Raw genomic sequence first — 20,434 nt, 5'->3', positions numbered from 1 at the left:
GAGGGTCTAATACATTAGAGCATTAGTCAGCTGCCATCCCATGCTGGCTGTTTTTTCTCACCTCATTTTGACCTAGTCTCCCTCATCTTCTTTAAATAGTCATTCAAACAGCCATCATTTTGGTCTGGACACTTGTGCTTTTCCACCAGTACTGTCTAAAAAAGACCTACAGTAATGGCTTTAAAAAAAGTTATTCCCAGCTTGCAATTGTTCATTCAAAATGAGTAGGTTTGCAACCCACTTGCTTGATTGACATAAAAAGCTTGGAATAACTGGCTCCAGAAATTCATTGCACGTTTTGCTCTCTTTTGGGGGTAATACTAAGCTGAAAATGTCACACAGTGTGAATTGATGCCCAAAATGTGTCACAATGGTGCAATATCCCCCTGATAACACAAAGAGATAGGGGTCAAAATTTGAAAAATAAGAGTCTTGTTTTTTCCCTTCACTAAGTGATGTGATTCCACTAGTGGCTTTTTTGGAAGCCTGTTCTGTGATTGACAGAAAGTGCTTGCTTCTGGTAGGATAAATTTTCCCTTCTTTTGTCCCCTGTTTTGTCCTCTCTTTTGAGTATGGTTTTCTTTCCTCTTTTCTTCCCCGTTTATTTCTGACCTCATCTCTTTCCCCCTTGTAGAGATAAAAACCATGTGAGGTTATTTCATCGTGCAATATCAATGGTACAGTCCTCCAAGGAAAAATAAACCTTGAAAAGTATGCCAACCAGCGCAGTCTGCAGCCTTGATGTAGCCATTCAGGATTCTTATTAATGAACCCTGAATAATGAAATCTATGTAGCACTGACATTTTATACACATTTACTTGGGTTTATATCTTTCTGCCCCACTTCTTAGTGCCAAATTGTGGCTTGACCAGCATGATAGGGCACGGGTGCAAGATAGGGTTTTGCCATGGCAACATTCATCAGAGGAAGGGAAGCAAGCTCTGTGGAGCTGCCGTGTACCCCAGCCCTCCCCCACGCACTTGCACAGGTGGCTAGAACCTTTTCTCAACCCCTCAACTTGCAGACCAGCATGCTCGGAGTCAAAATTTCCCTCCTGAGCTGCTTATGGGACAGCACGACCACTCTGGGCTTGTGGCAAAGCAATGACTGAGCTCTTAGTCATTTGCCACAAAGCTGCACATCCCAGCAAAAGTTGCTATAAAAAGAAAAGTCCCCATGTGTTACACGCCACCCTCTTTCCTTGGGTATTCCTGACTGAGTTCAGAAAAGACATTAACGACTTTCATGAGGCTGAGATCTGTGTAATTTACATGTAAGCTGGCTCGATGGAGTCTTTTACGTTACTCAAAGACACAATTCATCAATGTGGGCTTCTCGCTGTGCAGTGGAGGATTTATGATGCACAGCGGGGTGTAAGGAAGTCAAAAAAGGCCAGAGTGAGGAACAGTGGGGAATTATCATAAAAGAATAATTCATGAATACAAAGAGAATTTACTTGAAAGAAGCTGTGTTGTATCCCTTTGTCTATGGAGGTGAAGCACACTCCCAAAGTTCCCAGCATGTCAAGTTCAGATTCTGCAGAATGCAAGATTACTTTAAAATAAGTTTCTAGTCTTTATGGTTGTGAAGATAACTTTCCAAACACAACCTGATGTAGAACTGCTTTAGGGTATGTCTACACAGCAATCAGGAGATGTGACTGCAGCATAGGTAGGCATTGACCTAGCTAGCTCAAACAACAATAGCAGTGAAGCCGTGGCTAGTATGTACTCAGGGTTCTGGGTGGGTTTGTACTCAGGCGGCTAGCCTGTGTCACTGCCTGTCACCACCCATGTCACTGCAGCTTCACTACTATTTTTAGCGAGTTAGCTAAATCAAAGCTAGTTCTCATGTAGGTATGCCTACATGTGCTACACACCTCCCAGTTGCTGTGTGTATATATACCCTTAAACATAAGCCACAGGTCTCAGATGTGTGAACTCAAGCTTAATGATATATTAAGTTCCATAACTTCAATGTAGGTACACAATTTTGAACCTAATTGCTGTATCCTGTTACTTTATTTATGCAAGCAAATGGCCAAATTGCACACACAAATTGCCAAATAGGTAGAAAGAATGATGGCTCAGTAAGTGCCCTGCTTGACCATTTTCCGCCCTGAGTAATGGTGAATGCAAAGGTAATTTTAACTGGGGCCATATTCTATTCTCAGTATGTGTGCATACTTCCCCTTGTTCCCAGTGGAAGATCCCCTTATGAACTGAGGGGCAAATATGGCCCTAATTTTGCAGTCCCAGTCCATGGACAATAATACAAAATGGAATTTGACCCTTCGTACAGAATCCGTTTAATACAGATCTTTGTTTAGTTCCTTTACCTAATGTAAGTTGATAATTGGCCATAGTTTATGGTTATGAAATAAAGTTTGAATAATTACTTGACTATGCCCAAATTCTTCTAGTAGTTCTTTGTTGTCCTAAACATAGTGCCTAATAGGGAACTGAAATTATTTAGTCTCATTTTAGGGAGCGGTGTTGTCTTTATACTAAGAATAACTAACTAAAATTTAAAAACAAGGTAAATCTGTGCCAAAAAGTCTCCATAATTCTGTGTAAAAGAGGAGACTACTCCTCAGTTATTTAAAATGATGATCTAATGGCCCCTGACTTTAAAAATCTATGAATCTATGGAATTATAGCTGAGAAGTAGCCCTCACGTTCAATGACATTCTTTTTCAGGGTCAATTACAAGTGAAGTCTGATTTAGTCATAGACTAAATGTAGCTGCAGTTCTGCAGTCCTCTAAAGTGTAATCTATACTAGTCATGCAGAGTGAGTGTTTTGCTGGATTCCAGCTATTACTGCAGTGTCCTTGCTAGGCAGCAAAGCTGCTCAAGGATGTTAAAATGCTTACTTGCAGTTGTTTCTGGAGTTTCTGCAATGGATGATTGATTTGCTATATCTGGAGGTTCAGACCTGGAAATCTGAGTGAGGCAGAATGTGATCACTGTTTTGGTGAAGCAGGGTGTTGAGAGGACAGACAGCTGGCTGTTGACCTCAGGAAAATGACAAATGGTGGGCCAGGTGCCCTGATCATCAGAGAATGCCTATAAAACCTCCATTTCCACAGGCACCATAGACAAAATTAACTTGCACTAAAGGAAGGCTTCCTTCTAGAAAGAAACATTAACCTATTTTACCAGCTAAATGTCCGGGGAAATTAATTCCAGTTTGCATTTGGGAAGGCTTTCAAACAACAAACAAACACCCTTCATGCTTTATCATCATGTTTTTTAAAAAAATCTTCCTCCAACGGGGGTCTCATTGCTACATATTAGACAGTCAGCATGTGGAATATAAAATGTGATATCACTATAGCAATCTAAGATGCCAGGATCTGCTCTAGAAACAATATAAAAAAATGTATACAATATAACCTAGGCTGGTTCTTAGCTGGGTGTATTTAAGTCCATTTTAAACTAACTTCCTAAAGAAAAGAAAAAAATGCCTTGGCATTTAAAGAAGACTGAAGAAGAGCTCTGTGTAACTTGAAAGCTTGTGTCTTTCATCAACAGAAGTTGGTCCAATAAAAGATATTACCTCACCGATCTTGTGTCTCAAACATTTGGAGAATAATAGGAGAAGCCAGCATACAATTCACTTAAGATAGCCCTCCGTTATAAAGTATGAGCATGAGAACAAAAATTAAATAAATCAGGAAGCATATAGTTTTCCAACATGCAAGACTTGATTATAGCTTCTGTTTTTCCATTTCCCATTTTTATTTTAAAATTTACAGTCACTTTATAAAACAATGAGAACTTTCAGATAACCACTGAGCCGGATTCTCAGCATAGCTACATGGAAATCAATGGAGTTGTACCAATTTATACCAGCTAAGAATCTGGCCTATATTTTTTTAAAGTTTGACACTTTTACAATGCACACTTATAGATATGCTCATTTTCCTAAAGAACATGTATATTAACTCTGTCATTGCTTGATTTTTTTTATTTTTTTTTTTATTTACAAAGCTTTTACAAGTGCTTTCAGGATTTTTTGCATTAGCAAAAATAATTTAAATCTTACCTTGAATTCTGGAAGTGGGTTCTTACTCAGGGTTGCATTCACATTTTTTGTTTAAAAATTGAGTTCTAGCCTTTCTGTGTGGTGCTATCCAGTCAAATTTTAATATATCCTCATTAAATGTAACATTTAATTATTTTCCATGTTAATGTGCAGACACACATGGCAAATTTCATGCTCATGTGAGGCCTGGAGTATGAATTTCAAAAGTATTCTCTGCTTACATGTATGAGGTACAGTCAGCTAGAACACTCTAGCTTGCATGATTCCTTATTGGAAGAAGTTTTTCTTTTTAAAATGAGATGTCTTTATTATTGTTAAGTATTTATAATTTGTATTACCATAGTGCTGAAGAGCTCTACTCAAGTCCAGGACCCCCTTGAGTAATGCACTGCACAAACACAGAACAGTCCCTGCCCCAGAGAGCTTACAATCCAAGTATAAAACAAGAGATGACAGCTGGGTCTTCAGCTGGTGTCATTTGATGTAATTCCTTTGGAGTCAATGGAGCTACACCAGTTTACATCAGCTAAAGATCTGACCCATAGAGTGATGTTCTAGTTTATGCCAAAAACAAAAAAAAAGGGAAAGTTAACTTTCCTACAAATCTTTACTTTTTTCATTACTTTTTCCGTCAGCTTGATGCTTTAAACAATCTATAGCCTTTAGAGCATTATGAATTGTTAGTTTCTGTGGAACATGAGGCTTCTCTCCTTCCTTTCCTCATATTACATGCAATCAACAGTTTTTTGAATTTGTGCTGCTCCAAAGGCTACCGTTTACATGTATGCTTAAAAAAAAAAAAAATACCCTGATGCTGATCTCACACCTGTGTAAACCAGAATGTATTCCACTGAAGTCAGTGGAGTTACTGATATAAAAATGGGAGGAGGGTAGAATCAGGACCTGGGGCTACTTGAAAATTTTCCATTAACTTTTTTTCAGTGGAAAATTTTAATGAAATATTTTTCACAGAAAGCATCAGCTTTCCTTGAAAATTTTCAATTTCTTTTTAAATCAGAAAACCAAGCCTCTGAAAAATGTCTATTCAAAAAGTAAAAGAAAAATAATTAAAAAAAAATAAGAATGGGGCACCTAAGAGGGGAGAAGAAATAACATTTTCTAATTAGCTCTACTTAATATGTATTCCAAATGCTAATAGATTACTCTGTGAAGATCTTTATTCCTATGTTCACATGCATCGAGACCTTGACATAAAGTCTTCATTGACTTTATTTCTCTTGATTTAGGGATTTTTGTGGGTTGTGTTCAGAATTGTACCCCCAAAAGCCATAGACACACTTGAACACAACCTCCCAGTATAAGGAATAGGTATGACTTTTTGGTTTAAACATATGTTCTGGGATTAATTTAGAAGACTAGTTGTTTTGGAAAGACTTCAAGGGTGCATTGATTTTTGTGAAACATTCTAATGGACACTTTAATTAGCCACTACAGTAGCTGTAGTGATGGTAAGGACCAACGCTGTTGCATTCATAACTGAAACAAGGAACTCCGAGAACTTGCTCCACTGAACTTGCCAGCATTTGCTATTACAGCAAGGCATGTACATTTTCGGACTGCTGCACTCTGATCAAATGTTTGCCCTTGATCAAAGAGAGAAAAGGAAAGGAAGAAGAGAGGAATAAACTCCATATCATCAAACTGGTTTCCCACCTTTGGAATTAAAACTGGCTTTATCAGAGAACAGCTGCTCCAAGGCTAGCGTTACTTGTCCTTTTCTTTTGGTTTGCACTGCAGTTTGTCTTCCCTCGGCTGATGTCCAGTAGCTGACCTCCGTGCTGCTTCATTTTAATTGAACCACACTGTGGCATTTGAGTTTTGTTTTTAAAGATCTTTGCCTCACTAAACACAGCTGATTCGTGCACCTGCCCAAGATACCCTACCTAGCAGGCGTTTTTAAAACAATTGCTTGTTTAGAAAAGACAGACAGAGGAGACGGAGAAGAATCAATAGAGGTTCTAGTTTTCCTTTAAGGATTCATGCTTTGGATGTGTAATTGTTTTGGTTTTCCCCTTGGGAGAAATTATTGTTGGTGGAACAGTCTGTTTTCTATTTAAAAATTTAAAATAAATGAAGTGCTCTGGGTCACTCCAATTCAGAAGCCTTTCCTTAGACTCCAATCCTGCAGTGAGATTTATCTGGATCCCCATTAAAGTCAACAAGGCTTCACAGGAGCGCAAGTTTCTGCTTCTGCCGAGTTCATTACATTACATGATCAGGGCTTTAATGTTTCCTTGGTCCTGGAAGTCCTGAGGTAAGAAAGGACTGGGGACCTCAGGATTTGGCCCATAGACTTTTATTTTTGAATTTACCAGCATGCTACTGTGTCTATGGGACTGGCCATAGTGTTCCTTGACACTGTGTAGGTATATGTGGATTTACTTTAATCAACCAGAGTGCAATCCTGCCAAAATAGAGCACAGAACTTACCATGAGATGCAGCCGATGGCTCTGGCTCATAATGTAAGCACTGCCCTCAGTAGTTAAGTGTTGGCAGGATTGGGGCCCTAAAGAGTAAAACCTTCTTAACCACAGTTTAGTGTATAGTTGATGGTACAGTGGCGTCGTGTGCTATACGTCATGATTACAGGCCTGATTCTGCCCTTGCACTAGTGGAAATCCGGAGTTAATTCCGTGGCTCCGCTCTGCTCGCCCCCTGGGAGGAGGTATGCTTTGTGGTATGGCTGGAGGAGGGTGTGACTGGAGTATGCTGTGCTCAGCCGGCTGTGTCCAGCTGGCATAGGCCCCCTGAGGATGTGGTGAAAAGACAGCCTTGGGTTTTCAAGGTTGGAGCCTGTTGTTTGAAATAGCGATGTCATCTTCTTAAGATTATGGTTTCTGTAAGAAAAACTGAGATGCAGCATTGAGATCAATTGCTTCCCTTGTTTACCGTCGGACACTGCATTACAGGTTGCTCTTGGATCCCTACCCAGCTGCTACTTCACTAAGTGGCGCTCAGAGCCATTCTGTCCATAGGGCAGAACGGGGGAACTGCCCTGGGTCCCACACTTCAGGGGGATGCGGAGGTGGGGGGGGCGGCCTGAGGGGCTAGCGGGGGGTCTGGCGCAGGCAGCAAGGGTCGGGCCTGTGCCCCACACTCACCGGCCCAGGCGTTTTTCTTTTTCTTGCCTGCCACCGCTCGGGCTCGGGTTCAGGCTCAGTCTCTGTGGCAGCAGCAGTGAGCGACCCGGCCCCAGGCCGCTCTGCCGGCTCTCGGCGTCACCTGCCACCACAGGGTCCTAGCTCCTCTTAACCACTCGTGCCAGGGCAGGCTGACCCTGACCCTTCCCTTCTGCCTCAGATGGACCCTTCCCTTTTCTGGTGGGACCCTCCACCAGCACAGGGGGCCCCCTCGCCCCTAGCACAGGTGAGTGCCAGCCAGTAGTCTCCATCATCCGTCACCCAGCACTGGTGTCCCCCCAGTGCCCAACACCTCCCCTCTTCCAGCACTGGGTGGGGTCCTCCAATGTCACCTCCAGGCCAGGGCCAGCCCTTATCATCCCCCTGCCTCAGGGTCCTCCTTGCCTTTCAGCTCTCCAGCCTTGGGGTCCCCCTCCCTGCAGTACCAGGACCTGGGGTCCCACAACTCTGCTCTCTCCACCACCCACCAGGACTAGGGTCCTCCATCCATCTGCTTTTCTGCCTCCCCTCCTCCTCCCAGCCCCCAGAGAAAACAGATCTTAGAGCCCCTCCTCCATGCTGGAGGGTCCTAGGGTTCCCCAGCACCAGGGCACATATAGAGACATGGGCTCTATGTTGTGAAAGCGCAATTACATTTTAAAAACAAATCCACTGAGGGTAGTGAGACCATATGCACCTGGGAAGTGAGTTTGCTGCAAGGAAGTCCAGGAAGGTGGATTTCTGAATGTAAGCGGCATGACACTGATAGTGATCGGTGATGTTTTTTTTAATTATATGAACTTCATTATAATTATAAAAAAGAACTACAATATAATATAACAACATTATAATTATACAGCTGAGTGCTATCAATATTTAACCTGCAGCCAGCTGCTGCCCTGGAAGTTCTCTGTAACCAGATTTCACCTGTATAAAGAATGTTAAGGGGGGAGGGGGGCATATGGACTGATTTGCCCCAGGCCCGGCACCTCCTAGGGACGGCTCTGGTGGCGTTATTGACCAAAAGCAAACTTTTCTCATCTACAGCTGGTTCTCTCTGGACCTCTCGCTATGATTATCTATGCCACTACAAGACCACTCCAAACTTTCAGCTAATGCGCCCGATGCCATTCACCATGCATGTGCTGGCCTGTTCGCTAGGGTTTGCAGCAAAGAGCCGGTTGCTCCCGTTTTGTCCATTTCGTTGGCTTCCTGTTCCATTTAGGTGCAGTGCAGAGTTAACCCATAATGGTCTTTATAGACCAAAGTTATGTCTTGGCTATGTTGAGAGGTTGCTTCTCCCTCCACATACCACCGTAGCAACTGAAATGAGCGGAGGCTGTTGAGCTAACAGTCTCCCAGGATGGCTTGGCATTTCCAGTAAAATATTGGAATTCTCTTCTCCCATTGGTCCTTGCTTACAGGCCTGGTACAAGACCCTTCTCCCTTCTCAGGCATTTAAATGCGTGGTGGGGATTGGGAAAGAGGGTGTAAGTGTGTTGTGTTTGTGAGTCTCTTGTTGCTGCTGTTTAAAATGTTGAGTTATAGTTGCAGTTGAGTAGGCAGATCACCAGCAGGGATTATCGGCATGATTAATAGCTCATTTAGTTATATCTTGAAGAACAAAAACAAACAAACAATCACCCTGCCCAACAAATTGTACCCAAAGAGCCTGATTGAAAGCCCATTTTTAAAGTCAATGGAAAGACTCCGACTGATTTCAAAGGGCTTTGGAACAGGCCTATAGCTAGTCTACATAATCAAATATTCCTGTCACTGTGCCTCCTCTCTCCCTCCACACACGTTCTTCCCACGTAATTGTTACACAATTGTTGTATTTTCTCTTAACCTAGGCTATAAATTCTTTGGTGAAAGGACTCTCTCTCAAAATATGTTTGAATAGCAAAAATGGGCTTGATCCTGACTGGGCTTCAGGGTGCTACTATAATAAAAAATAATGATGCACTTTGAGACTTTTTATAATTGGATGCGTTTTATAAACCAATCCTGCCTCAACTGCATGGAGATAGAGAAGCTTGCCATACCATCGACTCAAGCAAAAGGTTACAGCTTGAATCATAGAATCCTAGAATATCAGGGTTGGAAGGGACCTCAGGAGGTCACCTAGTCCAACCCCCTGCTCAAAGCAGGACCAATCCCCAACTAAATCATCCCAGCCAGGGCTTTGTCAAGCCTGACCTTAAAAACCTCTAAGGAAGGAGATTCCACCACCTCCCTAGGTAACCCATTCCAGTGCTTCAAGCTTGTTGGAACTTGAGTTCCATCTGCTCAGGAGACATATGGAACAAAAAAAAAAAAGCCAGGCATGCTTTAGTGGGCAAACAGAAGACTGGATACAGCCTAATTCAGTATTTGAGTGTCTTTTTTGTATTATTATTTAAACACTGAATCTGGAAGATTTCCCAGATGGAGTGTCTGCCCCACTCCACTACATTTTAGATGTCGGGGTCAGACGGACAGTAAATTGATTCACAGGGTGAACTACTTTATCTCTTCTTGTCAAACAACTTGTGAATTATTCTTATCTTCCCCTCATTTCCCATAAAACATCTGGCCAGCAGATTTAAAAATAAAGAACATCTGTATGCCAAAAATGCAGCTGTATGTGTGCCACTGATGATCCATCCACAGCACACACCAAATGGGAGTTTCTTAATCTGGGATGGGTTTGGAGAAGGATCCATGAGATAATCCACAGCACCCATTAAGTATTTTTCTATTTTCTTATCTCAGCGCTGACTCAGGCTATTTAGTAATGTTGAATTACAATAACTCAAAGCTATAAACTACTACAGTCACTCTTCGGATGTTAATAACTAACTTAAATATGGGCTGGCTCCAAAGAGCCCCCTGTATGGGCTGTATCACCTTGTGTTATAGTTTCTATCGTGCCCAATGGGATCCTGGACTCTAGGCCCTATCCTAATGCAGATAAATGTCTGAATAAGAAAATCAATCAATTAGCACTAGCTTCTAAACAGTCTTTTGCAATTTAAATCTTCTATGCATCCAATTTTACTTCAAGGATTTGTTAAATTTTACTGCTAATGAGAGTTCAAACATTAGTTTCAGACAACTTAATTTTGCAAGTGTACCCTAGTAGTAAACTAGTGTGAATTAAATGTATTTGCATCATCTCTTCCCATTACTTCAAAGGGACTTTGAGTAGTTTGGGCCTAATTTTTTTTTTTTGAAGTATTAACAAAAACCTAGTATTCTTCGAGTGCTTGCTCATGTCCATTCCACATTAGGTGCGCGCGCGCTGCATGCACAGTCCCCAGAAATTTCTCCCTTGGTGGTATCCGTCGGGCCAGCTCTAGTATCCTCTGGGGCCGTGCGCTCATATGCCAGTCAGTATAAGGGGCCCAGCCGGCTCTGCAGCCTCTCAGTTCCTTCTTACTGCCTGCGACGGTCGCTGGAACAGCTCCTCTTGTTTTGGCAAAGTCCTACTCGGTGGTCTTAGTTTAGTCCTTTTCCTATGTTTCTCCATACCCAGTACTTACTTTTTCTCAGTTTGGACTGTTGTAGATTAGTTGTATATAGATAGCTGGTGCTTCTTGCCCTGTTAGTGGAGTTTCGTCCACTCCCGGTGCCGGGGCATGCCTCGGTCCCTGGGTTTCAAGCTCTGTGCCTCCTACAACAAGCCTATGCCTGTGAGTGACCCACACTCCAGTTGTCTGAAGTGCCTGAGAGAGACTCATATTAGGAACTGCTACCATATCTGGTCCCTGGGTTTCAAACCCTGTAAGAGGAAGAACTGGGAGGTCAGATTGAAGTCCTTCCTAATGGAGATGGTGCTCTGTCCCTCATCAGAGCCAAGCCAGTCAGGCTCGGCACCCAGTATCTCAGCGTCCGTGCAGAGTGCTCCTCCCGCTGTGAGTGTCTCTCGGCACCGTTCTCCTTCGCCAGTGCCAAAGAAAAAACATAAGAAGCAGCTGGCCAAGAGCAGATGTTCCCCGATTCTGAAGAGAACCAAGCACTGGCAGCGCAGTGGAGTGTGACATGAGTCTGGCCATTCCTCTGTCCCTGCTGCAAGGGTAACACCATTGACTCCGCCTCGTATGCAGACTCGGTTGAGTCCTGTCCCAAACCACCCCTTGGCACTAGAAGGGCAAAGCAGCACCAGCAGGATCATGGTAGCATCTACCCTGGAGGCGTTCTTTGCAGCTAGGGACCTGCTGGTGCTCTCAGTACTGCTGTCGGCAGCATTGGTAACGGGGAGCAGAAGGGAGCATGTGGCCCCAGGCTCCCATTTGGTACCACCTAGAGGGAAGCCATTCTTGCTTGTCTCAATGCAGGTCTTCCCTCCTCAGCATCATTCCTTGGCACCAACAGATACTGCCCTTCCATGGTCCCAGGTGGAAGGCTTGTCATTGGACTCAAAGTGGCGTCATATTCCCACTTGAGGAACCATTGCCAGTTCTCCCCCCAAGCAGCCCTACTAGTTGGAGGATCTGGTGCAGGAGCACTGCTGAGTACTTGTGGGCACTGGCCTATGCAGATGCAATGGCTATTTTGGAACTGTGGGGTTTTCCCCCCGATGCAAAGGCCCTCTTCCAGATGCAGATACTCCGTAGTTTCAGAAAGAAGAGCACCCCTGTCCCTACAACCAGCACCCGACCCAGACTCAGGTACCAAGCCCAGTACCGAACCTCAGGACCTAGATCTGCAGGACCCAGTTGGTGCAGAAGGAGCAGAAGATGAACCTCCTGCTGGTGCAGGCCTCTTCTTCCTCCTCCCCGGATGATGCAGTGTCTGGGGCGTGCATATCCCCCCCCCCCACGATGACTTCGCAGCTCAGCAGGAGCTGTTGAAAAGGGTGACCTCAAACCTTGGGCTGGAAATCGAGGTAGTCAAAGAATCCTTGCACAGCCTGGACGATATCTTGACCGCCACGGGCCCGTTAAAGGTGACCTTCCCTCTCAATGAGGCCATTATGGGACTGGTTTAAAAACCTCTGGCAAACTGTCCTCCCTGGCTCCCACCGCAAAAAGGACCGAAAAGAAGTACTTTGCTCCCGCCTAAGGCTGTGAGTACTTGAACTCCTGTTCCCCTCCAGGATTCCTGGTGGTCTCAGCACCTGAGAGGGACAGACAGCAAAAAGTGACCCCCAAAGCAAAGGACGGAAAGAGATGCAACAGAGGTACAACAGTTCATTCAGGACCTTCCATTTGATGGCACTTTGGAGGCCACATCCATTCGTTCAGAGAAGAGCAAACAAACAAGCTTTGCAGCCTGAAGGATTCTAGAGACACCCTCAAGTCCCTGGGTCTATGTGCCCTGGTGCTTTTGAGGAAACACTTCAGACCTCAACAACTGGTCCGCTTCTCAGCTCCACTGCTTTGCCAGGACCTGTTTAAGAAGCTAAACTGGTTAAACGCAGAGAATCGCTCCCATGCACTTCAGCCTTGCTACCAGTTCCTCACAGATTCTCGGGAGGCTCCAAGCAGAACTTTTGATGGGTACTCAAGGGTGTTACACCAGTTCTTGTACCGGATCCTGCCCCATTTTTGTTTTCAGACAGTCTCTCCCACTTCAGCCCAGTGTGGTCCCTCATTACATCAGACCATTGGGTACTGAGTACGGTGGAGGAAAGTTACACTCCAGTTTATTTCCATCCCGCCCTCCCAGCCCCCTTCCCCGTCCCTCTTCAGGGACCCTTCTCACGAGTAGATTTTGGCCAGGAGGTACAAGCCTTCCACCAGGTAGGGGCCGTGGAGGAGGTACCTCATAGCTTGAGAGGGAAAGTGTTTTACTCCAATTATTTCCTAATCCCGAAGGCCAAAGTGGGTCTCAGACCCATACTAGACCTGCATTTCCTCAACAATTACCTCAAGAAACTGAAGTTCCACATGGTCTCCCTGGCCTCCATTATTCGCTGCCTGGATCCAGGGGACTGGTACACCGTCCTCAACTTAAAAGATGGTATTTTCACATCTCCATATTTCGGGGCCACAGAAGGTTTCTCAACAAACCATAAACCAGACCCACTACCAGTTCATTGCCCTCCCGTTTGGCCTGTCAGCAGCCCCTTGAGTATTCACAAAATGCATGGCAGTAGTGGCATCATGCCTTCTCATACCTCTCCTGGAAGGTCATCATCTTGATAGCGACTTACCTCAGCCAGGTGTCAGAACCCCTATATATGGTGTTAAGGACAAGGTACAACTTTGCCCCCACCCTGCATTCCTACCAAAGATGGTTTCGCAGTTTCATAGTAATTCCTGCCAGTATTCTTCCCAAAACTGCATAAGAATAGGGAGGAGCAGCATCTTCACACACGGTTCATTAGGTGTGCCCTGGCCTTCTACATAGAAGGGACCAAACCGTTAGTCCACGCAGCTCATTGTGGCAAAAGCAGACAGGATGAAAGGCCTGCCAGTTTTGGCCCAAAGAATTTCATTCTCGATCACTTTCTGTCTTCACACATCTTAGGAGCAGGTGGGTGCCCCACCTCCTACCATCTTGACCGCCCATTCAAAGAGAGCTCAAGCTTCCTTAGTGGCATTTCTGGCCCAGGGCCCAAACCAGGATATTTGCAGAGTGGTGATCTGGTCATCAGTGCATTCTTTTTCATCCCACTATGTCATCACCTAGCAGGCTAGAGGTGATGCCGGGTTTGGTAGAGCAGTGTTGCAATTCGCATGTCCGTGAACTCTGAGCCCACTTCCTAAGGTACTGCTTGGGAGTAGACTAACATGGAATGGACATGAGTAAGCACTCGAAGCAGAAAAATCGGTTACTAGCCTTTCTGTAACTGTTCTTCGAGGTGTGTTGCTCATGTCCATTCCACGACTCATCTTCTTGCCCCTCTGTTGGAGTTAGCCGGCAGGAAGGAATTGTGAGGGTGCGGAGCTGGCCGGACCCCTTTTACCGGCGCATGAGAGCATGGCACCAGAGGACACTAGAGCCTGCCCAATAGATACCACTGAGGGAAAAATCTTCAGTGACTGTGCACGCGGCATGTACGTACCTAACGTGGAATGGACATGAACAACACATCTCGAAGAACAACCGTTACAGAAAGGTTAGTAACCATTTTTAATATAATTGTTGAAGAGGGCATTTGGCAGTGAGGACCAGTTCCCTTAGAGTTTTAAAGTGGAGAGGAAAGATGGTCCAGCAGCTAGGAGGAGGGTTTTTTGGAGGGTGGGGGGTCATCAGTGGGCAAGGGAATGGGTGGAGTAAAGAAATGTTTGGGCCCTTACTTTGCTAGAAACTGGAAAGTGGACAGGATCTCTGATAACATTGTTCTACATAAAACTGATTTAAAAAGAATCATCTGGACAAACCTGTAACTCTATACTAGAATTGCTTTTAAGGAGGTCCAATTTTAAGCCTAAACTATTTGATTATGTTCCTTTTACTGCAATTAATGCAATTATAAAAGATGACCGTGCAAAAGGGCTACCAGAAAAGCTGTTAACGGAAAGCCTAAGTCAGAACAAGGTGCTGCCATCTTGGAAATTAAAGTCTTTCAGAAATGGGAGTACTTCATTGACAGGTTAAATACTGCTGACCATCGCTAGAGTGGTGTCCAGCCATTCCTGATGGGGAGTGGCCACAAGGCCTCGGAAGGGAGGAGGAAAATATAAGGGGAAGCTCACCCCCTAAAATGACCAGCTTGGCCTTGAAGATTCTAGGATAATTGTAAAGTACATCCTTTTCCTTGAAAACAAGAGGATTATTTCACATTGTGATGAGAAACCAAAGGTCAGGAACAAAATTCCTCACGACTCGCAAAGAACAAAATACACTGTGTGTTTTTAACTGATGTGCTAGGTTAATGGGGGAAGATCAATTGCAGCAGCTACGGAAAGGGGACTTGTTTGGGCAGAGTGTGAAGCAGAGCCCTGGCAACACGGCAAATGGGCAGAGTATAAAGCCATGGCTTAGAGAACACATGGCTCTTTAACCTTATTCAAAAATAATAGTGCATGTTGTTTTTTTTAACCTTAGCGTTTAGTCTGCCCTCAGTAAAAACAAGATACATGAAAAACGGTGCAGCAGAATAAGCAAACCTCTTTTTCCTGGTTTCTGCATATAAGATTTACAGATACTTAAAATAAACCTATGAAAAACAGACACAGTGTGCTGGAATTTGCTAACTAGTCAGAGCAATTACCTACAGGTTCCAAAACCCAACTGACCTTGACTTTTGGAAATCGACTTGGCACGCTCTTCTTCCTGGTGCTGTTGTAAAGGTGTACATGAAAAGATACTGACCTCTGCCAGAAACCCCAGGAATCCCGGTCAGAGATGAACTTGGGTAATGGTCATGAAGGAATTAAAATAACACAGATGTGGATTAATGTGAAAAAGTAGGCAAAACACTTATTTCTCATTGTGTGGTTTCAGTGTGGCAGAGTCTTTTTAAAATTCTCTGGTGTACCACAGTAATTAAAGGGGTTAAGAACATTAAGTTAACATTACTTAACAAGAAAATAAATGCCTCAGTTGAAAGCCAACAATGTATCCTGTTTGTTTTATTGGAAAAACAAAAATTAATGCAAGTTGCCATGGTAAAATTAGGTTTAAAACCTTTTCAGCAGTAATGATTTTTGTGCTGCTTCAGAGATCACATACTAGTTGATTGTGGATGCCATAATTTCTGTAGAATCAGACTTCTTTATAAGACTGACACTCCCATTTAAAGGTGATCTGGAAAGGGGAAAACAACAGATTGTCCTCCCACTCTCCTCCCCCCCCCCCATCTGAGGAAGGTCTGAAAACTTTTTTAATAAAAGGTGTGTTTGGGGGGGACTACTCCTCCTTGCTTGTTTTTTACTGTAAAAATTCAGGTCTTTTTCTTGGAAGACTCTATGGATGACTGGAGAACTATTAAGCTTCTGCCACGAGAAAAATACGCTGCAAGTAAAACTTGATTGATTGAAATGAGAGATGATTTTTATTAAGACTATGTAAAACTCACTGGTATTATGGGCGATGGGGGTGTTTTTAATTCACGAGAGAAGCTGTCAGATATCCTCCAGTAAAATCAGGAAACCTAAGACTTTGTTCCTAACGTTTTAAAGGGTAAGCAAAAAAAAAAAATTATATAATATAAAAATATATATATCCTTTAAAAAACAAAACCAGGAACTCTCTCTTAGGCTTTCTTTCATACTTCATAAAGAAGTTAAAAATGGCACAAACTTCCAGTGCCACCTTCACACGTGCCCCTCCCCTTCTGCCCCCTATTTGTAGGTTACCACTGATGCTGAAGGGGAGTTTTTTTGTACTGTGTAATGTCCATGTTGTTGAGAGCTTGTCTTCAGCACCATGAAGCCTTCTCTGCACTGGTCAATATAAAGCACTGGAGCATACCTGGATTTGGCAATAAAAGACCAACTTAATGTTAACTTAGCATCTTACTAACAATAACTCAGTTAGAAATATCGCTCATGTGGGTGCATTATAGTTATTAGGTGTGAGAAATACAGTTTTCAAACTGTAATTAATCATTTTTGAATAAACTTCTTTACACATTTATGGCATCAATGGGTATGACCATTTATGTTTTGCCTATAAAAGCTGACCTGTTTTATGTACTCTTTATGGAAACAGTGCAGTCATAAATTAAAAGATGCAACTCTTTTGGATATTTTACTGGTGGTCCTCTATTTTCCTGCCAGAAGTGCAGCTGTTTTGGGTTTCTCAGGATAACACATAAAAAGGCTGTGTGCGCATTGCAAGTTTATGCTTGAATTGCCAAACCAGAGGTGGAATGACTCAACCTTCCCGGGAGCAACATGTACCAAGATGTGATGAATCAAAACAGCTAGTTTAAGCTTAGTGGCTTTCATTACAACTGTGAAAACCAATTCTCAGTTATGGTACTGTATCTGGCTTTTAAAGGTTGAGGCAGCCACTCTGCTGGTGATGTTAAACTGTAACCCTGGGGATTTTATGTGCTTAATTGGATTCTATGTACCAGCTCCTCAGCTGGTATAAATGGGTATCGCTGCACCAAAGTAATTTACACCAGGTGAGGATCTGGCCCTACATCTTTATTATGCAGAGGGCAGGGATTATGAGTTTATGGCACAAAATGAAACATTCAAGCCCCATTTAGCCCCATTCTTCTTCATACAACACTGCCACTTTACTGGTAGTTCTTAGCGGGCAAAATAACCTCAGTGTTGGGCTCCCAAAAAAGGGCTTGGGGAGAGCAGAGAGCTCAAGGACACACAATGAGCGTAGCCTCTTCCAGCTTCAGGTCACTGGTTCAAATTTGGTCTGGATATTTCCAGCCCTGTGTGAAATGAGTTGCTGGTTTCTATCCACTTGCTAATAAGGATTCTGGGGACACCTGTGTCTGATGCAATTTCCCTATCTGTAAAATGGGGAATATACTTAATTCACAGAGGTGCTGTGAGGATTCGTTCACTAATGGGTCTGGTTTTGCAATCACCTTGCACCAGTGTAACTGCTCCAGATGTACATTCTGGGAGCAGAATGCGAAATATTGGTGTCCCCAAACCCACCAGCACCACTGCCATTCTGCTGGCAGTCTAGCACTAACTGGACATAGAACTTCTCAAAGACCCCTTCAGAGCAATGTAGGGGAGCTTGTATTGCCATTGTCCCTCCGTGCTTGTCCTGTGAGTTACTAGGGGACTTTAGACTCAGGTGGTTCCATAGACTTCTATAGAGTCTGATATCTTTCATGTTCTTGACTAAGTGCTTGAATTTAGCTAGATTTTCAAGAGCAGTAATGAAAGCAACTGGGGGGAAAAATGCATAGATACCCACTGCGCCCAGAAAACCTGAAATTTGTGAGCATTTCCACACATGCTGGCCTGTATTATACACCTGTTTCTCCCAACTGGTGTGCCAGCAGGCCTGAACAGGTGTGCTGCTGATTTTTTTGAAAAACTACATGAGAACCAAAAAACCTTCCCTTGTATTTTAATTAGTGTCGGAGGTGGATTGCAGTTTGTACGTTTGCTCTCCAGGCCCCTTGCATGCATAATATTTGCATCACATTCCGTTTCCTAAAGTGAGGTTAAGATAGCAAATTTGAGTCCTGTGGAGTAGGAGCAGGGGAGGAGAAAGGAAGGGGGATTGTCTGTGTGCCTCACTACCCTGCCTCCTCCAGGGGACGGAGCAACCAATCAGAGCTCAATCTCCCTCTCCCCCCCCCCCCCCCCCCCCACCTGCAGCCACCAGCTGGCGGGGGTGTGTGTGGAAGAGCCTCCTGGAGCCACCCCTCCCTAGCTTGGAAGGGGAGCAGGGACTCTGCTACAGCCCCCCAGGGTTGGGAGGGGAGAAGAACCCCAGGAGAAGCAGAGGTGAGATGGGGGGGTGGGGAATGGAACTTGGGGATAGGTGTGAGGTGAGGGAGTTGGGAGGAGTAGAACTGGTACGGGTGGGGGGCAGAATTGGGGTGAGGTGGGGGCTGAGGACGCAACTGATGGTGGCTATGGGGCAGAACTGGTTTGGAGACTGGGGCACAGGATTGATTTGGAGGTTGGAGGACAGAATTCATTGCTGGGCTTGAGATGGGCAGATGTAGGGGTGAGAAATTCTGCTGCAGGGGCCAAAATGCTCCTACCCAATATATTTGGGAGCCTTGTTTGGGATTGGCTCCTGAATATTCATGAGTTCATTTGGAGACAATGTGGTGTGCCTCAAAATAATGAAAGGTATATCAAGGTGTGCTGTGGCAGAGAAAAGGTTGGGAACCACTGTTCTACACACATGGGCAGTTTCTTCCAGCACATCAGGTGCACGGCCTCTGAAATGTGTCCGAGGTCTTTGAACCCTTGTTTTCTGAACTTTACAAGCCATATTGCACATTATCTTGTATTATTTAATCAGTAAAACTTTTAGAAAGCTAGTTTTTATGAGACTATACAAAATACAGGCATATATTTATGTGGTCTGACTCTTTAATAATCTGTGCTTTAAGTATGTTAGAAATCATTCAGGATACTTTGCTTATTGAACAATTATGGGAGAGGCTAAATATATTTGATCACTATAGTTTCTAGTTGGAAAAGTTTTCAGTAGTGGGAACTTTTAAAAAAAACTTCTTGGGGTTCCCACAGTATATATGATGATGGGTTTTGGCCTAAAACGATGTTTCTCTTTGTTTTAGATATCTAAACCATGTCCGAGCCACCTCTCCACAGGATCTTGCTGGGGGCTACACTTCCTCCCTGGCTTGTCACCGAGCCCTACAGGATGCTTTCAGTGGGCTTTTCTGGCATCCCAGCTAGTCTGCATACACCGGCCTGGGAGCAGTGGGCACTGGACTGGAGCAAGGAGCAAGTCAAGCAAACCTCCAGTGAAACTGCTGCCATCTGCACTATCGTTAACCTGCTGTCACCTTTTTCATATATATATAAAATACTTAAGCACAGCTGGCTTTACTAAAGTGTTTTTTTTTTAAGTCTGCACAAGAGCTTTGTAAAGTGGTGGATACATTTTTGCGGAAGGGGAACTCTTTAGTCATGTGGCACTTTGCTGAGAGGGGCTGAAGCAATAAGCCACATCTAATGGAAGATGTGAATAATTCAGCTATGGATGTTTGAGGTTTAAAAAAGAGACTTGTAAATTTTTTAAAATAAAACCAGACTTTTTATTAAATTTTGTGGTTTTACTCTTATTGCAGGGTTTTATTTGCACAAGCATTTAAATGCCATTTTGATTATAACATTGAGTCAATATTCAAACCTATGTTTTTTTTCCCATAAAACTATTTTCTCCAGCCTAGATGAGTGGGTTTGTTTCCTAATGCCCGTAGCGGGAGACAAGAAAACGTGGAGCTGTGCTGACAGCACATTTGATGTCACTCCTCATGTTACCTTTGTCCAGAAAGTGGCAGTAAAGTCCCTGGCTAAGAATCCTTCACCTGTGTTCCTGGAGAATAAGCTTAAATGGAGCATCATTACTAGTTCAAGCGGTTCTAACCGGAGAAGGCTAAAGGAGGCCAAATGATATAGAAAAGAATGCAACAAACCTTTGCTTCATCATTTTGTCATCCCCTTCCCCCCCCCCCCCAGCTCCCTCAACACAGCTCCTTTATTAAGCAGAGCACGTTTTCTGTGATGGTTTAGAACAGTGGTCCCCAAACTGTGGGGCGCACCGCACAGCGGAGCACAGAGGAACATCCGGGGAGCACGGTGGGGCCCGGGAAAGAGTGCCACCCAGTCCTGCCTCCGCCCTGGCCCTTGGAAGGGGGGTGTGTGTGTGAGGAAGGGCGCAGACACGTTCC

At 44.0% G+C, this 20,434-nt stretch overlaps 1 protein-coding gene across 1 annotated transcript in view; it reads left to right on the top strand.

Moving 5' to 3' along the window:
• MNAT1 (MNAT1 component of CDK activating kinase) overlaps positions 1 to 19,789 on the top strand; it is a 183,873-nt gene extending 164,084 nt beyond the window's left edge. Inside the window, exon 8 of the mRNA XM_026654211.1 lies at positions 19,316 to 19,789. Coding sequence (XP_026509996.1) covers positions 19,316 to 19,436 — 121 coding nt within the window. The 3' untranslated portion in view covers positions 19,437 to 19,789. The remainder of the gene's footprint in view (positions 1 to 19,315) is intronic.
• Positions 19,790 to 20,434: the final 645 nt, after the last annotated feature.

The sequence above is a fragment of the Terrapene carolina genome, unplaced genomic scaffold, assembly GCF_002925995.2.
Source record: "Terrapene carolina triunguis isolate 2854851 unplaced genomic scaffold, T_m_triunguis-2.0 Scaffold189, whole genome shotgun sequence".
Taxonomy (NCBI): Eukaryota; Metazoa; Chordata; order Testudines; family Emydidae; genus Terrapene; species Terrapene triunguis.
The sequence above is the reverse complement of the archived record's forward strand: the minus strand, read 5'-3'. Positions and strand labels throughout refer to the sequence as shown.